We start from the raw sequence: 23,696 nt of genomic DNA on the forward strand, positions 1-23,696 counted from the left end.
CCTCGTGATCCGCCCGTCTCGGCCTCCCAAAGTGCTGGGATTACAGGCTTGAGCCACCGCGCCCGGCCTCGTTTAGAGTATTTTTAAAGTTATAAGTAAAATAATAGCAAAAAATGTAAATTCCCAATTAGATGTTGACTAGAATATACTAGTTCATTTGATTTCATCAATAAGGCAATTATTTTTTATTTAGCTAAAATAGCTAGTCAAGTTGGTTAGACTCTCTGCCTTATAGTATTCAACTATTGGAATTTTTTATTTGCCTTTCAAATTTGATTTCAGATGATTCAAAAATCATATTATAATATAAAAAAAAACTGAACTACTAAAACGTTCAATAACTTTATTTAACTAACTTCCAAATACCCAGCCATACAGATGATTCATGTTCTCTAAGTCGCCACTGGAATGAAAACGCTAGAGGGAATCACCCATCATATGATGTAAAGTACATCATGAACGTTTGGGATGTTCCTTCAGCTCTACAAACATTTTTTAACATTGAAATATTCTAATTTATACAATTAATGAATTTAAGAAAAAATTGCATGCTAATTGCTATTCACATTTACAGTGTTGATAGGACAGGACATTTAATACAATTCAACATTACTGGTAAAATATGAAGAATTATAATTTCTGTAACATGATAGAAATCTGTCTTGGTCTAAGAGTCTTTAATTACGTTTAATGATAAAAAAAGTAGGACCATTTCATTAAAGTCAAAATTGAGATAAAGATGCTGACTATTATGTAATACTATTCTGGGTATATTTACCAAAATAATTATATAAGAAAAATAGTTGGAGCAAATGGTTAAAACTTTTCTTATTTAAGTACTAACATACGAACAATATGTATCGCAAACATTCAAGAATATGAACTAAAATTACCATAAACTACTTTAAAAATTCAATAAGGCACCTTGGAAAAACATTCCTTACAGAAATTATATATACACATTAGGAGTGTGTATGTATGTCTGTGTATTTGAAGATAGGATTGAATAAGAGGACTTCATTTACCACAGGAAAAAATATGTACACACTATCTCAGAGGAAAAAACGAGGAATGTGAAACATACAGGAACAGAGCTGAAGAGGCCAAAAATAAGAGGAACTTGTGAATGGTTCTTGGTATTGGTACTTACACTGTATAGAAGATTAGAAGGAGGCACTTTACAGATGAGGTATGGAAAAAAAAGGTTGAAAGAATAGTGGAAGGTAGCCACCGAAAAGATTTCACCAATTAAGTAAAGGCTCATCTAATGGAACACCTACAAGAGTCTGAGTGATGTCTCAGTGGACAAATGGCTCCTGCAGTTCCTGGTAATCTACTGAACATATGTGGAAAGCTTGCACCACATAAGCTGGTTTTTAATGTGATCTTGAAAAGGAAATGGAAATAAAAGCAGAAAACTAAGTGGTTAGATGTATGCAATTCTGAAAATACACTGACCCTATTTGAATCTTCATTCCTGTACCAAACAGTTGTGATCTTGGGTTAGTTACTTAACCTCTCTTCATCCATAAAATGATGATAATGAAAAATCAGAAGTTTGTGGTGATTGTTTGAAATGAAACTGCACATATAAAGCGCTTTAAGTAGAGTATCCACATGATAGTAAGAGTTTAATACGAGCTGTAGCCGGGCGCGGTGGCTCAAGCCTGTAATCCCAGCACTTTGGGAGGCCGAGACGGGTGGATCACGAGGTCAGGAGATCGAGACCATCCTGGCTAACACGGTGAAACCCCGTCTCTACTAAAAAATGCAAAAAACTAGCCGGGCGAGGTGGCGGGCGCCTGTAGTCCCAGCTACTCGGGAGGCTGAGGTAGGAGAATGGCTTGAACCCGGGAGGCGGAGGTTGCAGTGAGCTGAGATCCGGCCACTGCACTCCAGCCTGGGCGACAGAGCGAGACTCCGTCTCAAAAAAAAAAAAAAAAAAAAAAAAAAGAGCTGTTATTGGCATTAGTATTTTTGGATATATGAAGTATTTTGCAACTTTCCAAAAGTAAAGCACAGCTTTACTGTTCTTCCAATCTTGCACTTCTGCTGTAAACAGGTGAAGGGGAGCAAAAAGCAAGCTCTACTATATAACTGTAAACTATCTCATTCTCAGTTTTAGAAATAAATGGAAACTCTGCAATGCTAGAATAGTCCCTGATTCTAACATAAACCCAACTTATAAATTTTATTTTTCTCTCATCAATGGATAAAACTTGGTATTTTACTCTCAATTTTACTCTCAATTTGCATTAAAACTATCTTGTGTTTTCTCTTGGGAGAAGGTTTTTAAATTTAATAATAGTTATAAGTAACTTAATGTTAATTATATTTTTATGAATTTATGAAACAAAATATATCAAATAACATTTTCATTTTCTAAGGTAACAATTTTCTGAGTTTCAATAGTCAGTAGACTAGATATTAGAAACTGCTTGTGTACCAGCCACATCTCCTCTTCCTCCTTGCTAACTAAACCATTATTTTGTTCAGTTTCTCATGAGCTAAATGTAGGGTAGAGTCCTCCCAGCTAGAGAGGTAAATCTTGATTAGTCCAAGCCAATAATGGCAAGTTCGTTGTCTTTACTGACAGCTGATTTGGGAATATGTATATAAAATATTTACCGAAAGTTGGATGTGTCAACCATCTCCCCTCTGATATGGTCGGCTAGCAATCCTTGATGAAATCCTTGCATCACTGAATGAAGCAATCCTAGAAACGACAAGCCACTAATCTTGTTGTGAACTAATCAGTGGTTTCAATGTTTAAGCCATTCTGGTTTGGGTCTTTGGCAATGTGCTGCTGTAGTATATCTAACGGATATATATAAATATTTAATCTACCTAGATTTAATATAATACTATCAGTAGTACTTTAAATATGAGAAAATTGAGTAAGAAATGTTAGATAGATACCACTCTCAGATTTACAGAATTACAAGATACAGTTAGAATAGGATTCCAAAGATCAGGGTATTGACAACTGCTTTATGTTATCTTCAATTATATCAAAAGATACTCTACTCACCATCACTGACCCCCAAATTGTGTACCCGATATACACAGAAACAGGGTAACGTCCATAAGCACTAAATGCAATACACATCGTTGTTATTCCCATGCTAAGGCTCATCAGGGCAATCAGAATCTGCACAACCTAGAAATGATGAAGAAAGTAAAAACTGATTATCCACCACAAAAATAGTGCTTCTGCCACCCCCTTTCCAATTACTAAGCTATCCTTAGTCTCCTTCATTTGATATAGTCATATGACCTTCTTAGTATTCTCTTATCACTCTTTTTCACGTAAATAACCATGAATATTTTCTTACCAATATTACCACTCGGGATGTCTATCATTGCCAATAATTTCAAGGTTAAGAGGAGTATGCCAGAACCAGCCCAGAGTTGCTTTTCTGATACTTACGATGTTACTTCTACCACAACTATTTCTCTCTTTTTATCATGAGCTCAGAGAAGTGGCCTAGGAATTAGAAAGCAATTATTGTAGCAAGGAGAAGTAACCTGAAGAAAGGAGAGTATATACAGGGGAAGAAAAAAAGAAGAGCAAATATAATATTTTCTTGAAGTCTGGAGTATGAGGACATGAGTATGAGTACCCAGGGATCTAAACATAGCAGAGTAAGAGTACCATTATCCCATGGCATTCCAAAGGATCAAAAATATTTCAACAACTTATCAAAATGTATGGGATGTAGTGAAAGCAATGCTTAGAGGAAGATTTATAACATTGAATAAATATATTAAAAAATCATGATCTAAAATCAATCTCCTGAGAGTCTACCTTAAGAAACTAGAAAAAGAAGAGCAAATTAAACTCCAAATAAGCAGAAGAAAAACTATAATAGAAATTAGAACAGAAATCATAAAATTGAAAACAGGACATGAATAGACAAAATCGATAAAATCCAAAGCAGTTTTTAAAAATATATGTATGTATAAATAAAATAAAACATCTCTAGCCAGGCTAAGAAAAAGAGAGGACAAAAATCACATAAATGAAAGAAGGAACATCACTCCAGTTCCCATCGAAATTAAAAGGATAATAAAAGAATATTATGAACAATTCTACACCCACAGTTTGATAGCCTTGATAAAATGGATAACTCCTTAAAGACAATTTGTCAAAACTCACACAAGAAGAAGGAGACGCTCAGAATATGTCTATAATTATTAAATAAATTGAATCAATAATTAATAAATTTCCAAAACAGAAAGCATCAGACCTAGAAGGGCTCAGTGGTGAATTCTACCAGACACTTAAGAAATAAATTATACCAATTATTTACAGAAAATAGAAACAGAGGAAATATTCCTTAGCTAATTCTATGAAGCTAGCACTACCATCTGCCAAAAAACCACGCAAAGACATTACAAGAAAAGAAAACTACAGACCAACATCTTTGATGAACAAATATGCAAAAATCCTCAACAAAATATTTGCAAACTAAATCTAGCAATGCATTAAAAAAATTGTGTAGCATCACCACTTGGGATTTATCCCAGGTATGCAAGTCTGACTATACGTTGAAAAACCGATTAATGTATTCATCAATCAACAGGCTAAAGAAGAGAAATCACATGATTGTATTAACAGATGCAGAAAAAATATTGAACAAAATCCAATGCCTGTTTATTATAAAACACTTGAAAACCTATCAATAGAGGAGAACTTCTTCAGGTTGATAAAGAATATTTATAAAAACCTACAGCGAACTTCATACTTAATGGAGAAACTCAAAGTTTACTCACTAAAGTCAGGAACAAGGCAGGGATGAGCCCTGTCACTACTCCTTTTAACATTGTACTGGAAGTCATAACAGAGACAGTAAGACACAAAAAGGAAATAAAGGTATATAGATTGGTCAGGGAAAAATAAAACTGCCTTGTTCCCAAAAGACATGATGTCTGTGTAGAAAATCTGAAAGAAGCAACCAAAAATTCCTGGAACTAACAAATGATTATATTAGGCTTATAGTATACAAGATTAATACATAAGAGACAATTACTTTCTTATGTACTTATAATGAATAAGTGAAATTTGAAATTAAAAACATAATGCCATTTAAATTAGCACTTCTAAAAATTAAATATTTAGGTATTGGTATTTGGTATTTGTTAGGTGTAAATCTAACAAAATATATACAAAATCTATAAGAAACTACAAGCTTTGATAAAATAATTAGCTAAGTAAATGGAGAGATATTCCATGTCTACGGATAGGAAGACTCAACATTGTCAAAATGTTAGTTCTTCCCAACTTGATCAGTAGATTTAATGCAATCTCCATTAAAACCCTAGCAAGTTATTTTGTATATATTGATAAACTGACTCTAAAATTTATAAGGAATGGCAAAAAAGCTTAGAATAGCAAACATGATCTTGAAGAAGAAGAAGAAGAAGGAGTTTTAAGACTAATACTACCCAATTTTAGGACATACTATAAATCAGGGCTGTGTGGTATTGGCAAAGAAATGACAAATAGATCAATGTAATAGAGTAGAAAGCCTAGAGATAGCCACACAAATATAGTCAAGTGATCTTTGGTAATGAGCCAAAGTAATACAATGAAAGAAAAAGATAGTCTTTAAAAAAAAATAGTACTTAAAACTTGATATCCATAAGTAAAAATAAAACTTAGACACATACCTTTTATCTTTCATAAAAATTAACTCAAAATGAATCACAGACATAAATATTAAACTAAAAACTATAAAACTCCTAACAGAACATAGGCCGAAATCTAGATGACCTTGGGTTTGGTGATGAATTTGTCAATACAATACCAAAGGCACAAACCATGAAATACAGAATAAATCATCTTAATTTTCTTAAAATTAAAAAATTCTGCTCTGCAGAAGACATTGTCAAGAGATGAAAAGACAAATCAGACTGGGAGAAGATATTTGCAAGAGTCATATCTGACAAAGGATCGTTATCCAAAATATACAACAAACTTAGAACTTAACAATAAGAACATGAATGTCCTCGTTTAAAAATGTGCCAAAGAATTTAACAAGACACCTTATGAAAGAAGATACAGAGATGGTAAAGAGACGTGTGAAAAGATGGTCCACATCTTATGTCACAAGAGAAATGCAAATTAAAATGATAATGAGAGTCCACTAGCACCTGTTAGAATGGTAAAAATTCAGAACACTGACACTACCAACTGCTGGAGATTATGTAGAACAGCAGGAACTCATTGAGTGTTGATTGAAATATTCAAAATGGCAAAGTCACATGGAAGATAGTATGGCGGTTTCTTACAAAACTAAACATACTATTACCTACAATATAGTAATCATACTTACCCAAGTGAGTTGAAAACTTATATCCACACATAACCTGCCACACAGATATTTATAGCAACGTTACTCCTAATAGCCAAAGTTTGGAAGCCATCAAGATGTTCTTTGAGGTGAATGCATAAATAAACTGTGGTACCTCTAGACGATGAAATATTACTACTAAAAGTAAATGAACTATCAAGTCACAAGAAAACGTGGAGGAAATTTAAATGCATGATTTTAGGTGAAGGAATGCAACCTAAAAAAAAACACCTCTTGTACAATTCCAACTGTTTGACTTTCTGGAAAAGGCAAACTATGAAGACAATAAAAGATTAGTGGTTGCCAGGGATTAGTGGGATACTATATGATACTATAAAGGTAGATTCCTGTCGCTATACCTTTGTTAAAACTCATAGAACACCCAACACAGAGAATGAATCCCATTGTGATTTGTGTACTTTTAGTAATGATGTGTCAATGTAGTTCATCAGTTGGTACAAAGGTTACACTCTGGTGGGAGGCTGATAATTAAAAAGCTATGCATGTGTGGGAGCAAGGGGCATATGGGATATAACTGTACTTTGCTCTCAATTTTTCTTTAAGCCTAAAACGTCTCTAAAACATACAGTATATTTTAAAATAATTATTCATACATTAAAAAATAAACCCACTTTGGGAGGCTGAGGTGGGCAGATCATGAGGTCAGGAGTTCGAGACCAGCCTGACCAACATAGTGAAACTCCATCTCTATTAAAAATACAAAAATTAGCTGCGCGTGGTGGCTCATGCCTGTAATCCCTAACTACTCAGGAGGCTGAGGCAGGAGACTTGCTTGAACCCAGAAGACGGAGGTTGCAGTGAGCCGAGATTGTGCCACTGCACTCCAGCCTGGGTGACAGAGCGAGACTCCATCTCAAAAAGTAAAAATAAATAAATAAACCTAGTAAGTGCCAACATAAATAACATCGTTTATGAGAAATAGCTATATTTCCCCCACCCTCCAAAAAATGAATAATGTGAAAAAAGGATCCAAAATATCCACAGTGACATTTTCCCATTTGAAACTTGGGCTAGGCCGGGCGCGGTGGCTCAAGCCTGTAATCCCAGCACTTTGGGAGGCCGAGACGGGCGGATCACGAGGTCAGGAGATCGAGACCATCCTGGCCAACACGGTGAAACCCCGTCTCCACTAAAAAATACAAAAAAGTAGCCGGGCGACGTGGCGGGCGCCTGTAGTCCCAGCTACTTGGGAGGCTGAGGCAGGAGAATGGCGTAAACCCAGGAGGCGGGGCTTGCAGTGAGCTGAGATCCGGCCACAGCACTCCAGCCTGGGCGGCAGAGCGAGACTCCGTCTCAAAAAAAAAAAAAAAAAAAAAAAAAAGAAACCTGGGCTAGTGATAAACCTATATTTAATGTCCTTTCACCTGCACTATTCTGTCATTCTTTTAATCCTTCATTTCTTTTAGGCATGCTCATCTGAGATTCCAGATAAAAATGCTCAGAGAATAGATTTTTCATCCTCTGAGCAGGGGGCTAAGAAAAGGTGCCAGAAAGAAATAGTAGCAATATGCATCTGTCAGCTATTCAGGAGGGCCTATAAAGGGGACGTCAGCTAGTAGTGCATAGGTGGCCTTTTATTTTACTGCTCTTCCATGCTGAGTTTAAATACAATTATCATGGATGACCCACAACCCTAGAATAGATCTGAAGTCAATATATTTCAAATATAACTCAACTGGAAGCACATCGTGATAGAATACTATATAGTTTTTCAGATGAAGAGCGTGAAAAGTAAATACTGATGTTGCAAGGGTTGGCTGTTATATTATGAGGTTAGTGGGACAGTGTATTTGGCATTAGGTCTTACAAAATACGAGATTACAACACCATTGGTCTTCACCTAGATTTGCAACTTACCCCAAGGACTTTGGGTTCCCCCTTCAAGAACTTCTCTTGCAATCCTTTCCACATATGTGAATGTACGACAGCCATGTTTCCCAGCTGGGGCACACCAGGGCCGGCCCCTGGCATGGCCTGTTCCATTCCTCGCATGGTTGTCATGGCAGCAGAAAAGGTGCTACAATAAGAAATGTAATTTAGTATGATGTCCTGGAAATGACAAAGGAGGACATGACACTTTGGGGCAGGTTCCTCCCTAAGGACAAAATCTGGTCTACATTCCCTTCCCATATCATAATAGCTGTTAGAGCCAGGGAAGTGGAATAGGCAACACATTAAGGGTGGGGCAGGGGGAGAAACTAAATGTCATATGGTATCAAGATGCTAGAAAGTCCCGCAGAGAGGGACATGTTGACAGAAACGAGGTAAACCTGTTGGACCTCTAAAATTAGAGAAATTTATTTAAGTTCCATTCCAAGTCTGCTCTGATTTTATTTCTATCCCTCTTACTGCCTAGTCCCTTGATTACAGCCACTTCCCCACGAAGGATTACTTTTTTTTTGAGATGAAGTATCGCTCTATTGCCAGGCTGGAATGCAGTGGCACGATCTCGTCACACTTCAACCTTTGCCTCCTGTGTTCAAATGATTCTCCTGCCTCAGCCTCCTGAGTAGCTGTTACTACAGGCGCACGCCACCATGCACAACTAATTTTTGTATTTTTAGTAGAGACAGGGTTTCCCCATGTTGGCCAGGATGGTCTCGATCTCCTGCCCTCGTGATCTGCCCACCTTGTCCTCCCAAAGTGCTGGGATTACAGGCGTAAGCCACCGTGCCCGGCCAAAGGATTACTTTTATAACAGCAATAAAGTACACAAACTCATCTGCCTTCCAATTTATTGTATAGTATTGTATAGTTCCTCCTTTTCTAATCAGAGCACAGTTAAATTCACAGGGCTGAAAAATCTTCCTATGTTCATCCTTGCTGGGTGTGACTTATGTAACCTTGTATTTTGTCCCACAAACTTTGAAATTTGGTAATGAAACTAATGGCTCTGAGTCATATTCTTGGCACCACAAATCTAAATCTCTTGTCCTATTACATTGCTTTAAATCCTAACTTGCTGGTACACAGCAAGGACCCATCAAATCATTTTTTGAGAATCTAAGCACAAACATATTACCCTTATACTTCTTTCTGTCCTCAATGTAATAACTCCAACCAAGTCATGTCGAGATATGCTAAAGTCACATGGAAATTTTTATCTATGTATTTGAATTCATATTCAGGTGTTTCATGATCCACTTCCATAATTTTTAGGGAAATGAAGCTTGCTAATATCCTTGAAGTAATAGTTAATTTTGATATCATTTATGCTTCATTGAACCCCTATAAAAGTCTCAAGTTTGGAGATGTGTGCCCTTTTATTGGTAACATAAATGAAAAAAAATTGTTATACTCCAAATTTACTATGGTGAGAAAAAAATTAAGATTTCTCTGAAAAAATTATCATCTTGTACTTATTTTAATACATCAAAGGAATTTATTAACTTATCTTAACAATTAAAACTGATTTAAAGTCAGAAAGAAGGAGAAGTGAATTTCAGAGAAAGAGGGAGAAAGTTAAATGAAAATTAACATTTAGAACATATTTAACTTTAGTAATGTATTATACTTAAAATTATGAAATAGTTAAATTAAAAGTACAGGAAATTACAATTATAAATAAGATTCTTTAAAAAAGAAAGACAATATAATAAATGAGAAATATTAATGTAAATATGACTGAAGTAGTTAAGATAAGGAATATAAATATAAGAATGTAACCAAAAGTCAATGTTCTTATTCTTATCACTTTTAGAAAAGTTCCAAAAACAATTTGGACAAACAGAATTAGAACTCCATTGTTTTTATGAAAGTGTGAAACAACTAACATTTCTATAAATCAGGTGAAATGAGTGTTAAAAACAAAGATTACATGAGGATACATTTGGAGAGAAGTGTAGCGAGAGTATGAAAGAAACAGGACACCATGGCCACAGATTTCAGAGTATACTTATCAAAGATGAGAGGCCCCCCGAGGTGTACAACATAAATTATTGTTTACAATCCTGGGAATTAAATACATCAGTTGATAACTGTCACTTCCCTGGAAAAGTATAGTTCTGAGAATCATCAAAGTCAGTAGTAAAGGAGAAATCCCACCAAAAAGCCACATATTTAGAAAGCAATCAGTCTCTGAATAAGTCCTACATTGGAGTCCATAAAGAAGGAAGTAGATATCCTTCATACAAGCCTCCAAGAAGTCCCACAGATTAGGAGCACCTGTTTATATATCACATATAGAATATGTAAAGAGTACAGATAACTTATTTAAATGAAAATTAAATTACAAAAATGAAGTCAAAGATAAAGCACATAGAGTGACAGGACATATTTGGAACATAATCTCAAATAAATTTCAAATATAAAATAGTGTTGACAGAAAACAATTGGTCAATGTGTTAAATAATAAGGAATAGCTGAAAATAGAATTAGTCAACTGGAAGAAAAATTTGAAGAAATCACCAAGAATTCTGTAGAGAAACAAGAAAATGGTCATAATAGAAGAGAGGTTAAAAGATTGGAAGAGTAGAATTAAAAGGTCTAGAATATGTCTGATTAGAATTCTAAAGAATGTCACCAAGAAGGCCAACTAGAAGTTCCTAACCCTCATCATCATCAATACACACACACACACATACACACACACACTCCCCAAAACAATGAATAAACAACTGCATTCCAACCAAAATAATTAAAGAAGAGCACTTGAAAACACCAAAGGAGTAGCAGAAATCTTGTAGATCATAGAAACCCAGGATGGCTGCATGAAGAAGGAGAAAAAACACCTTTCTTCCACCACCTTTCCCCCAGTTAGGACCAGCTCTGAGTCAGGAGGGCCTTCTTCCTGCAGGGAAAAGGTAAGTGAGAGGACCTCAGCAGCTCCCATCAACACCATGGACACCTGTAATCTTACTACTGAAGAAACGTAGAGTTTTCACAGGCTCTGAGTTCAGCTGATGGAGCTACCTGAAGTCCACATTCCAGAGGTGGCCTCCGTGGCCTGAACTGCTACTGTACTGCCCCTTCTTGGAAGTGAATCACTGCTAGAGTGCATTCTGCTTCAGGAATGAGTAGCCATTTGCACCCCTCCATCTCTGAGGCTTAACCACCACTATACCACACACACCTGGTAGCCATACCTAAGCCAAACTGCTGCTGTCCACTCTCTACCTGCCGAGGCCAGGCTGCCATGGAACTGCTCCATGCCCCCATCTTAGTCGCTGGTGCATTCTGCCCCTCCAAACTCAAGCTGAAACTGTGTCACCCAACAATCCAGGCAAAGTAACTGCAGTGCCCTACCTCCCTGGAACTGACTAATTTCCTGGAGTCCAAGCTTCTGAGAAACCCTGGCTCTCCAGGGGGTCATTTCTGTACTGCTTCAAAAAACCCAATGACGAAGCCACAGACAGGCCTAGTCATTCCTGAGGCCTTGCTGCTACTACATCCAGCCTTACACAGTCTGGGATATTGCCATGCCCTAACATCTCAGGGTCTAGAGTTACCACTATGTGGCACTCCGTCCCCCAGGGTTGGAGTTGCTGCAGTGCCCTATTGGCTCTGGAACCAAAATTTCAACTGTAACCTGCTCCCAGAGCTCAAGCCTCCAGAGCCCCCCCCCCGCCCCTTGCCCTGGAGCCATGCTGGTGTTGTACACTGACCCCAGCATCAGTAACTGTTCCATCCCTGCCCCATGGGCTTGAGTTGCTGAGGTATGCCTCAGAGTCACAGCCTCATCTTTGTGGGTAATCTGTATCCACCCATGCCTCGGTGAGTGAACCTCTGCCACGGTAGTTTTGCAAGACCCTGAGCCTAGGACCCCAGCTCCACAGCCACTATTATAGTGCAAAAAGTACAAGCTGTCAACCTCGATGGCAACCATGTGGTGTTAACTATGTGGTGTTACAGGCTCACAGACTGCAAGGGCTGTAGGGGCATGGCTTTCTCCACCTAGGATCAAAGGATGTCACAAACAGCTATGGGAGTGGAGTCACTTCAAAGAGCCTCCATCAGGGCAATGCTAAGTGGAAATATGGGGTCAGAGCCAACACAGAGAGTCACAGTTAGGAATATGCCTGGTAGAGCCATGGGAGTGAGGCTACCTTTAAGATCTCAGAACTATAAGACCGCTAGCATGCAACTCCAGCCTAACAGAACTGAAGCATGGACTGAGCCCAGTGAAGATATGCAAGCAGGACTGTCTGAGGGCCGCAGTCAGCATTCCCAGGATTCAGGACATGGAGTCAAAGGAAATTATTCTCCAGATTTAAAGCTTAATGCTGTTTTCTCTGTTGGGTTTTGGACTCACTTGAAACCAGTTATGCCTTTTTCTTGCCTAGTTCTTTCTTTTGAACTGAGAGAGTCTATTCTGTACCTGCCCTACCATTGTATTTTGAAGACAAATCACTTGTTTTGATTTCACAGGCTGACAGCTGGAAACATTTGCCTCCCGATAAATCATACCTTGAGTCTCATCCATGTCTGCTTCTGATGTGACTCTGGACTTAGAACTTTAGAGTCGATGCTGGAATGGGTAAAAACTTTGAGCCTATTGAGACAGAATTATTGCATCTTGTATGTGAGAAGAACATGAGTTTTGGAGGGCTGTGGATGAAATGCTATGGTTTCAATGTCCCCTCTAAAACTCATGTGACAACTTAACTGCCATTGTAACAGTATTAAGAGGTGGAACCTTCCAGAGGTAATTCAAGAGGTAATTACATCAGGACACCCCTACCTGCATGAATGGATGAATGTTATTATCATTGGAGAGGGTTAGTTATCACAGGAGTGGACTCCTCATAAAAGAATAAATTTGGCCCCATCTTTCTCTCTGCTTTATACGCTCACTTCCACCTTCCTTCATGGGATTACCCTCACCAGAGGTTTACACCATGCATGCCCTTAGACTTCCCAGCCTCTAGAGCTATAAGTGAAATACATTTTTATAGTAAATTACCCAGTCTTCAATGGTCTTTTACAGCAGTAGAAAACAAAGATACCAAAAATTTAGTTTCGTGGGAGGACAGTACAAGTCTAGAGTTCTTGTTTCAATAAACATTGTTACTGTCACCATAAAATAGTCAATTTATATAACTATGAGATGTTTTATGTAAGCCTAATGATGACTACAAGGCAAAGAACTACAGCAGATACACAAATGTTAAAGAACTCAAAACTTAGCACTTCATAAAATTACCAAATCACAAAGGTAGACAAGAGAGCAAGAAAGAAACAAAGGTCTACAAAACAACCTCCCCAAATAATAAAAGGGCACGAGGAAATCCTTATCTATTAATGCTAACCTTAAATACAAATGAATTAAATTCTTTGAACAAAAGCCATTGAGTGGCTGGAAAATTTTTAAAAAACGACATCTAACTAAATGCTGTAAGAGACTCACTTTAGCCTTAAGAAGAAACATAGGCTGAAAGTTAAGGGATGGACTATTCCATGCAAATAGTAGCCTAAAGAGAATAATTATCCATACTTAGGTCACATAAAATAAACTTCAAGTCAAAAACTGTCAAAAGAGGCAAAGAAGGTTATCATTTCATGATTGACTGAGCATAGAGGGTGGGTAATAGAAATCATTAATAACAAACTACCAGACTTTTTTGAGACAGGGTCTCACTCTGTTGCCCAGGCTGGAGTACACTGGCACTATCACAGCTCACTGCAGCCTCGAATTCAGCCACCCGAGTAGCTGGGATTACAGGCATGTGCCACCACACCCAGCTAATTTTTGTATTTTTTGTAGAAATGGGGTTTCTCCATGTTACCCAGGCTGGTCTCAAACTCCAGGGCTCAAGTGATCTTCCTGTCTCAGCCTCCTATAGTGCTTGGATTATAGGAGTGAGCCACCGCGCCCAAACTTAAATTTCCAGATTTTTAACACAGACAATGTAGTTAATTGCTGAGCCTTCCACCAAGCAAGGACACTTGCAGTCCCATAGCCCTCTTAGGGTTCCTGTTACATTTAGTTCTTGCCACTCTTGATTAGGGGCTGCTTGTAGGGTTCTGAAATAATCTCCACATACTTTTTCTGTGCCACCTTACTTTTTTGAAAGAGAAATTTTAAGGAAGGCTGAGTATCTTCTATTTAGGTCTTCTAACATTTGAAAGAAATATTACCTCTTCTTCCTTCTGGGACAGTTGGTAAATTGTCATTTTGTGGGCTTTATTAGAATGACTTTAAATTAAGCCCAGAGGGGGACAATTCTCCAATGTTTAACAAAATTTGAGAGTACAAATTAGATTTAAGACCAAAAATAAGGCCTGCTATTTTTTTACCCCTTTGCTCCATATCTAAATTTTGTGTTCTGCTCAGAGGATGCTAAAGTGTGCATATAGGTCTGAATGTACCTACTCCATAGCATGTAAATGTAACCCACCTCATAAACTCCATTATCGTTCGAACAGAGACTGCAAGAGGAAGAGGAGAGCCTCTTGGTCCACCTCTGCATAGTCTTGTATCTAATTTGTTCCATGAGAGCAAAAAAAAGAGGACAATCCTGACTCTTCTGACCAATCTTTGAGACAAACTGCAAAAGAGAGGAAGTGTCAACATCTGACAACACAGTACCGTGAATAACATGCTCTCTCCAATTATATAGACCCCTCTTATCTGCTTTTCCATTTGCCCCAAGACAGGAGCAGGTTGGAGCAGGGTCATGACAGGAATAAAGTCCCTGTCTAGCATGCCTTTGAGTGGCAGGAAGTGTTAAAGGAAGTTTATGTTTTATACTTCAAGCCAGAAATGAGTAAGTGATAGTAGGAATATCAATAATAACAGTTAATATGTACTTAGCATTTATTAAGTGACATGCACTTGTTTAAATGTTTTGTTTGTGTTATTTCATCATTAAATTCCCCTGAGAGATATACTCTATTATTCATAGGGCAGAATTATAGAAACACAAGATTAAGTAACTTGAGTAAACAGTGGCAGGGCCAAAATTTAAATCCAGGTGCTGTAATTCCAGAACTCCTTTGCTTAAGGGGATCCACTACAATAGTCTGGTGAATAGAAGATCTCTTTTGTTTGCACAAAAACTTGTACAGTTAATTTTCTTAGCAGCATTATCTATAATAGCTAAAAGGAGCAAACCACCCAATTTGGACTAAGTTAGGTACAAGACTACATAGAGGTGGGCCAAGAGGCCCTCCTCTTCCTCTTGCAGTCTCTGTTCCAATGATAATGGAATTTGGGAGATGGGTTACATATATATGCTATGGAGTAGGTATATTCAGACCTATGTACACACTTTTAGCACTCCCTGGACAGAACACAAAATTTAGATTTGGAGCACATGGCTAAAATAAAATAGGTCTTATTTTTGGTCTTACCTTTAATCCACATCCTTAGATTCTGTTACACTTAAGGCAATTGTTCTTCCCTGGGCTTAAAGTCATTCTAATAAAACCCAGAAACTGACAATTTACCTACTTGTTCCAGAAGGGAGAAGAGGTAACTTTTATTTCAAACCTTAGAAGACCTAAATAGAAGACATCCAGTCTTCCTCAAAATTTCTCTTTCAAAAAAGTAAGGTGGCGCAAGGAACAGTATGTGGAGATTATTTCAGAGCCCTGCAAGTAGTCCCTAATCAAGAGTGGCAAGAGCTAAAGGGAACAGGAACCCTAATGCTATGGGAGTGCAAGTGTCCTTTCTTGGTGGAAGGCCCAGCAATTAACTACACTATCCATGTTAAAAATCTGGAAGTTTAAAGTCGGGCATTGTCACTCACTCCTGTAATCCCAGCACTATGGGAGATGAAGGTGGGAGGATTGTTGGAGCCCAGGAGTTCGAGAACAGACTGGGGAACATGGTGAAACCCCATCTCTACACAAAACACAAAAATTAGCCGGGTGTGGTGGTGGGCGCCTGTAATCCCAGCTACTCAGGAGGCTGAGGTCGAGGCTGGAGTAAGCCACAATGGCGCCAGTGTACTCCAGCCTGGGCAACACAGTGAGACCCTGTCTCAAAAATATCTGGTAGTTTGTCATTAGTTCCTTCTGTTGCCTACCCTCTATGTTCAATCAATCTCATTTTAATCCTACACAACAATTTTTCAACTCTGTGTATTTCTCTCCTCAAGGCAAGCCATTATCCTATTTTCATCAGAAGAATTCGTTATAGCCTCTGAATGTTCCCTGTGTCCATTTGTGGCTTTGGATATTCAATCCACCCTGATGTTGTAGCCAGAATGATCAAATATAAAATCAAGTGAGTCACCCTCCCCTTTAAAAGCCTTCTTTTACATTTCACCACCCTTAGCATAGAGTTAAAATTTTTAATGTTGATAACAAAACCTCTGCTACTTCAGCACAAATCTGTTGTTGTAGTCTTACCTCAAATCTCTCTCCTTTTAAGTTTTAAAGCCCCAAGTATATTTGACTTATTTAAGTTGTTCCAAAGAAGTGATTTCATTCTTATATTGAGACGTTTGCATATATTGAACCCATCTGCAGGAATGTTCCACCCCTCCTGTGACCACCTTGTAAGAACAAAAACGAACCCACCACATCATCTAATCTTCTCACACACGAACAGCATTGTATAGTCTCTATCTTCTCTCAGACTCTATTCCCCCCACTTACCCACCGTTGCCCACACATGGATTACTCAACCTATGATGGTAACTATGGATTTAAGAAAGCTGTGTTATGGTCCTTCTACATTGCAAAAGTCAAAGTTATTTGGAAAGTGACTAAAGATGATTCTTCTTAGTCCATCTAAATGTGTACTTTCTTCTTCTTTAATGTAAAAGAACCTCTGCCTCAATCTCTCAGGCACACACATCTTCAGACTGAGAATTTAGGACATGTTGGGTCTGTCTTATCAAACACACTGGTGGTTCTCTCTCTGTGTTTAGTGCCTCTCTGTCAAGACTGTAAGCTTCCTCGAGGGCAGAGCCATTATATCAAAGCAAAGCTTATAACTGACTCTTATGCTTTCCCATAATTCTTTGGTAACATAGGTCAGGTTCTGGTCCTTCAAGGCTGGTGCTTTGTCATTCTAAGAAACTCTGGCCATAAATTCATATAACTGCCTCCTCTTTTTCCACCACAGAAATCCTTGTGTTAATTATCTACAGCCCATAAAGTCCCCAAGGACAAAAACATTTGTTTACCATCCAGGGCTTAACTTCTCTCTATTCAATTTTTTTTAAACTGCTGAGAATATTGGATACATATGAGGGACATTTCTTCCGGGTTGGAGAAGAATCAAAACCTTGGTTTTGTCCCATCACCTATATGCATCAGGCTCTTGACAACTACAATGTCTTCCCCGCTCCCCGGATAAAGAGGTGAGGGAGGCCAGGTGTAGTGGCTCACGCCTGTAATCCCAGCACTTTGGGAGGCCGAGGCAGGCAGATCACAAGGTCAGGAGATGGAGACCATCCTGGCTAACTCGGTGAAACCCTGTGTCTACTAAAAATACAAAAAATTAGCCAGGCGCGGTGGCGGGCACCTGTAGTCCCAGCTACTTGGGAGGCTGAGGCAGGAGAATGGCGTGAACCCGAGAGGTGGAGCTTGCAGTGAGCTGAGATGCGCCACTGCACTCCAGCCTGGGCGAGAGCGAGACTCTGTCTCAACAACAACAAAAAAAAGAGGTGAGGGAACCTAGACCACCCTTCCCTCTTTGATTGGCCCCAGTCTCTTTGTGGATCAGCAGCACCACCAGTCTCTTGTTTCCTCATTTTTATGTCACCATCCCCTTCATGGGTCACAATCACAAGGAGGAGCATGAGGAGAGTGGTACACTCCCCTTTTTCTTGGCAAAATTATCAAATAGACTAGAAACCCAAAATGAGGCCTGAATCTGGATAGTTTTTAGGAGGATGATGGGGATGCAGAAATTGTGGCACGGGAAGCGAAAAGGCCTGGACTAGGAACCAAGAATTCTTTTTTGTTTGTTTGTTTGTTTGCTCCCAGCCCTTTTATTAACTTGTGTGATTCTGGGTACATTATTTCCCTTTTCTGGGTTTCATTTACTTCATCTGGGGAAAGATTACAGTGGCCACGACTACTTACAAGCTTCTTTCTTATCCTAAGAATGCTAAAAGTCTACAAGGCATTTTTCATTAGTAGATTTTATCATGAGCAGCCTCAGTTTATTGCCTGGGTGCCCCATGAAGAGTGCCAAAGACCAGTGGAGAACTAGGTCAGGTTACAGCCCATCTAAATATACAAGGCTGGGGACCCTGCCTGTGCCCTACTCCATGTACACCAAATTCTGCATGCAATACATCTGTTCTTAAATCCTGAATTATAAAAATAACCAGTCAGACACAGAGAATAAAGACCATGGAGGAAGGGCATTAACAATAGATGAGGTAACTAGTCAAAAGTTTAAAATATTGCTTTCAGTGTTTTGGTATTCTGAGGACTTAGGGGACAAAAGTAACTAAACAACCTTATGCAGCCTCCAATGTCAGCCTTGAGGAGGCTTTTCTAACTCCCATCAACTGTAGCAAAGACTGTTCTCATCCAACCACAACCCTCACCAAATGCACATTTAAAGGTACACTCAACCCACCCCAACCCTGACTACCAGCTTGTGTCATGGGAACTGGCCTCATTTTTTTTCTCATTCCACTCCCAGAAATCCTAAACCCAGGAAGTGAACCAAACCATCAGCCCGAAAGCCTAGGAAGGCAAGTCCCTGGACCTACCTTTCTTCAGGCCTGCAATGTCTGCTGTAGGTCTGATGCATGCAGGGCTCAGGGCAAGTTCCTCGAAGTTCTTTGGCCAGACCCAGTCAGCTTCCACCACTCCACACCTCACTCAGTTTAAATCTGCATTCCTCTTCTAGCAGATGTTTGGAACCTTAAAGGCTGTGCTGAGAATTTCTGAGACACACAACTAGTTCCTCTTTTATATCGGAAGCATTAACTGATTTTGTGTTCCCAATATGGGTACGGATGCCTATTTTGAATTTTGCTGAAAAAGCAGTGGCTGCCTGATACAGTCTTTCCTATGAAAATAATACTACTAATTACTGTGGGTATCAGTGGTAGAGGATTTACTGTATGCAAGACCCTCTTCAAAGGGCATTATATACACAAGCCAAGTAAATGGTATTTTATAAATACCCCCTTTCACAGTGTCACACATTTCCATAGTGTTCTATTACTATTTTATTAGGTTGAGCTACTATTACTATTTTATTAGGTTGGTGCAAAAGTAATTGCAGTTTTTGCCATTTTTATGGCCAAAATCACAATTACTTTTGCACCAACCTTAACATACACAACTTAAATGTTTTATTTACATGAATTTCCACCTTTAGAGATTCATCATGAGTGGCCATAAAATGGCAACAAGTTGGTTGTATGGCAATAAAACAACACGTTTCTAAGTGAAGGAAGCAGCTGGTATCATAGAACCAGCTGGCCTTTGACTAAGATAAAACCAATGACAATCATTTCTTGCATGACCTTGTTAATCTCCTGAACCTACGATTCATTTATAAAATAAAATAATGTTTACTTTACATGGAGGAGGAAAGCAAAATGGCGTGCAGTTTTCATTCATTCAGCATTTTCTTTAGAAAAACTATTATAGGGAGGCCGAGACGGGCGGATCACGAGGTCAGGAGATCGAGATCATCCTGGCTAACGTGGTGAAACCCCGTCTCTACTAAAAAATACAAAAAACTAGCCGGGCAAGGTGACGGGCGCCTGTAGTCCCAGCTACTCGGGAGGCTGAGGCAGGAGAATGGCGTAAACCCGGAAGGCAGAGCTTGCAGTGAGCTGAGATCCGGCCACTGCACCCCAGCCTGGGTGACAGAGCAGGACTCTGTCTCAAAAAAAAAAAAAAAAAAAAAAAAAAAAAAAAAAAAAAAAAAGATAAAGAAAAACTATTATAAGCCAAGCAGTGTGCCATGTGCTTCTGATAAAATGGTAAAAAATAATTTTCACTCAAAGAGTTTGTAGACTACTTGGAAAAACAGACCAGTAAATAAATCACTACAATTCATTACAATCAGTTATCTGCAAGGTAAAGTGACAACACAGATGAGCAAATAAATCATCAGTGATCTGCAAGGTAAAGTTGGGTATCCTAAGAGAGCTCATAGAAGGATCAATGAACCCAACATTGGGTAGGCAGAGGAGACTTCCTAGATAAGGGAACATCTAATTGGAGACAAGATGAATGAACAAAAGACGCACAAATGGAAGGCGAATGAAGGAAGGTAACATTATTTCCATTTTTCAGAAGAAACTGAAACTCAGAGATACTCCTATAGCTGGTATAGATGAGATCGAAATCCAGTTTTGCCTAATTCCAAAAACTATGTGGTCTATAATCTGAAATTATAATTCTCAAAATTAAAATAGATTATATTTCAGAAATATTGTCCTGGTTTCAAACAACAGGGATAAATAATAATAAAATTAGAGAGTTAGGCTCAAGGTAGAGGCAGTTCTCTAGGGAAGGGATGATGGTTACCTGAACTACCTGTGATGCTAGTGAAGTTGGAGAGAATGAATGGATTTGAAAGCTGTTTAGGAATGAGAAATGACAGTACTTGTTGGTATAATGAATATGTAAATCAGGAGGAAAAAAAAAAAAAAGGATGACACTCAGATTCCAGGTTAGGAAACTGAATGAGAGATAGAGCCATTCAGTAAGGCAATAGACATGAACCAGGACAGAACTATAGGAACAAAGAGTAAAATTTTGAACGTATTTAATCAGAGTTGTGTAGGCACCTTCAAACAAAGTTGACAAGAATTGGCTAACTGGCAGGAGCTAGGAATGAGACCATGGCTGTAGAGGTAAACCCAACCACTCTTCATCCAGAGGGATGAGGTCACCCAGGCTTGTGGGTGGAGGCAGAAAATGTCAAACCCTTTTTCTAGAGGATAGAAACAGTATATCAGAAATAAGAGTTCCCAGAGGATTATGAAAAAGAGGGTAAGGAAGACAGCAGGCAAGATTGGAAAGTGTGGCATTGCAGAAGACAAGGGTACAGAGTTTCATGACTTCCTAAGAGAGGTTGAAATTCTAGACTAAGGACAGGCATCAATCTCTCCTCCCACTCCATATGGTGTGAAATGAGACATTATCAGGTTATTATTAGTAGATAACAATTTCAAGAGAACAATAACATGAAATTCGACAGATAAATATATATATATTTATTTATAATAAAATCACCCTACCTCAAAGTAAGCATTTAACAAAACTAACTACTATGCAAATAAGAGCAAATCAGAAAGAGCTCAAGTTCAGTGTCAAAACTAGAAGCAGCAGGGGAGGAGGTTGGAGCCCTGAGCAGTTGTCAAGGTAATTGCTTTTTTAAATTATGATGGAAAACTGGGCCAATTGATCCTCTTTCCCTCACCCAGGCATCACATAACAAGGTGTTTATTCCAAAAACAAAATATGGGAACTGTTTTATGAGCAAAATTATGGTTCTGCTCTAGATAAGTATACAGAATGTGAGTGCCAGCTCTGAGTAAAAAACAGGAAAGATGGCTAACAGGGTAAAACCCCACCTCTACTAAAAATACAAAAAAATTAGCTGGGTGAGGTGGCGGGCACCTGTACTCCCAGCTACTCGGGAGGCTGAGGCAGGAGAATGGCATGAACCCAGGAGGTAGAGCTTGCAGTGAGCCGAGATCGCGCCACGGCACTCCAGCCTGGGCAACAGAGTGAGACTCTGTGTCAAAAAACAACAACAACAACAAAAACAAAAAACAGGAAAGAGACAAGAATCACATCTAACTTTCAATTAACAGGGTATAAAGAAAAAGAAAAAAGCAGAGAAGATTATGGAATTGATCATTAAATGAAAGTCTTGAGTTCACACTATAGAGCTGGGATTCTGATGATGAAGACACAGAGGTCACCTTAGTCTAGAGAAGCTGAGGACTTTCTCCCACCTAGATCATCGTCAATCTGTATTTATAACCTGGCTTCATACCTTTATCTCCCCTATATTGCATTATTTCTCCCTCCAGTTAATTTAATAATTATAAAGTCTTTTACTATGTCTTTTCTTTTAATCTTAAAATTAAAGCATGTGCTTTTGATTTATTAAATTTAAATAAGAATTAGAGCTTCCATTTCCTCCAGGAAAGCCAATAGTGTAATGGTAGATTTAATCCTAACTATGTGAATAAATATATTATATGTAATAAAGTATAACTATTTCAGACAAAATCTTAAAAACTCAAAAGTGAAATACTTACTATTTAAAAGTGGTATATTTTAATGCATACAAAAAGTATGAAATAAAAGGATGAGAAACAATACATCAAGCAAACCCTAAACCAAAAAACTTATCAAATCTGACCTTAGAGCAAAAAATGTTAGTGATGAACAAAAGGATTATTTCTTACTTATAAAAATAGTTCAATTTTCAGGAAGATGTAATCATTTTAAGTGTGTACATATCTAATATCAGACCTCCTAAACATATAAAGCAAAAATTCACATCCCACAGAGGATTAGATGGTATTTTTAATACATATATTTAAGAAAGGACATATATCCGGAATATATAAAGAACGCTTGTATGCATTAAGTAAAAGAGGCAGCTCCACAGAAAATTGTTCAAGAGACTTGTCCAGACACTTCACAAAAGAGAATATCCAAATGCCCAAAAGATATTTAAAAACATCTTTTGTTTAACCTTAATAGTAATCAAGAAAATGAAAATTAAAACCACAATTAGATACCACACTACATCTCCCAGAATCAGAAAATGCTCTTTAATAAAAGCATCACAAATTCTGGACTCACTTCTCTGAGTTTACTTATTGTTTCATCTTTCTTTCCAACTTTTATTTTCAGTTCAGCAAGTACATGTGCAGGTTTGTTATATGAGTAAATTGCATGTCCTGAAGGTTTGATGGACACATTTTTTATCACCCAGGTAATAACCATAATATACAATAGGTAGTATTTTATCCTCACACTTTTTGCACCCTTCACCCTCAAGTAGGCCCCAGTGTCTATCGCTTTTTCCTTTGTGTCCATGTGTAACCATTGTATAGCTCCCACTTATAAGTGAGAACAAGTGGTATATTATTTTCCGTTTCTGTGTTAGTTCACTTAGGATAATGGCTTCCAGCTTCATCCATGTTGCTGCAAAGGATATGATCTCATTCTTTTTCATGGTTATGTGGCATTTCATGATGTATATGTACCACATTTTCTTTATCCAGCCCACTGTTGATGGGCATTTAGGTTGATTCCATGTATTTACTATTGTGAATAGTTCTGCAATGAGCATATGCATACACGCATCTCTATGGTAGAACAATTTATATTTTGGAGGGTTTATAGCTAGGAATGGGATTGCTGAGTCTAATGGTAGTTCTGTTTTAAGTTTTTTGAAAAATTTTGAAACCACTTTTC

General features: G+C 38.2%; 1 protein-coding gene across 4 annotated transcripts in view; it reads right to left on the minus strand.

Moving 5' to 3' along the window:
• LOC108541332 (membrane-spanning 4-domains subfamily A member 4A) overlaps positions 1-23,696 on the minus strand; it is a 60,594-nt gene that overhangs the window by 8,596 nt on the left and 28,302 nt on the right. For 2 of the 4 annotated variants that reach the window (XM_017890817.1, XM_017890818.1), the window contains exons 2-3: positions 8,235-8,394; positions 3,032-3,160 (exon numbers count right to left, since the gene is read on the minus strand). In XM_017890817.1, the coding sequence (XP_017746306.1) occupies positions 3,032-3,160; positions 8,235-8,378 (273 nt within the window). In that variant the 5' untranslated portion in view covers positions 8,379-8,394. Of the gene's footprint in view, positions 1-3,031; positions 3,161-8,234; positions 8,395-14,713; positions 14,734-18,997; positions 19,178-23,696 lie in introns of those variants that run through there. The other 2 variants (XM_017890815.1, XM_017890816.1) reach the window with 2 other exon arrangements.

The sequence above is a fragment of the Rhinopithecus bieti genome, unplaced genomic scaffold, assembly GCF_001698545.2.
Source record: "Rhinopithecus bieti isolate Rb0 unplaced genomic scaffold, ASM169854v2 scaffold_19722, whole genome shotgun sequence".
Classification (NCBI taxonomy): domain Eukaryota; kingdom Metazoa; phylum Chordata; class Mammalia; order Primates; family Cercopithecidae; genus Rhinopithecus; species Rhinopithecus bieti.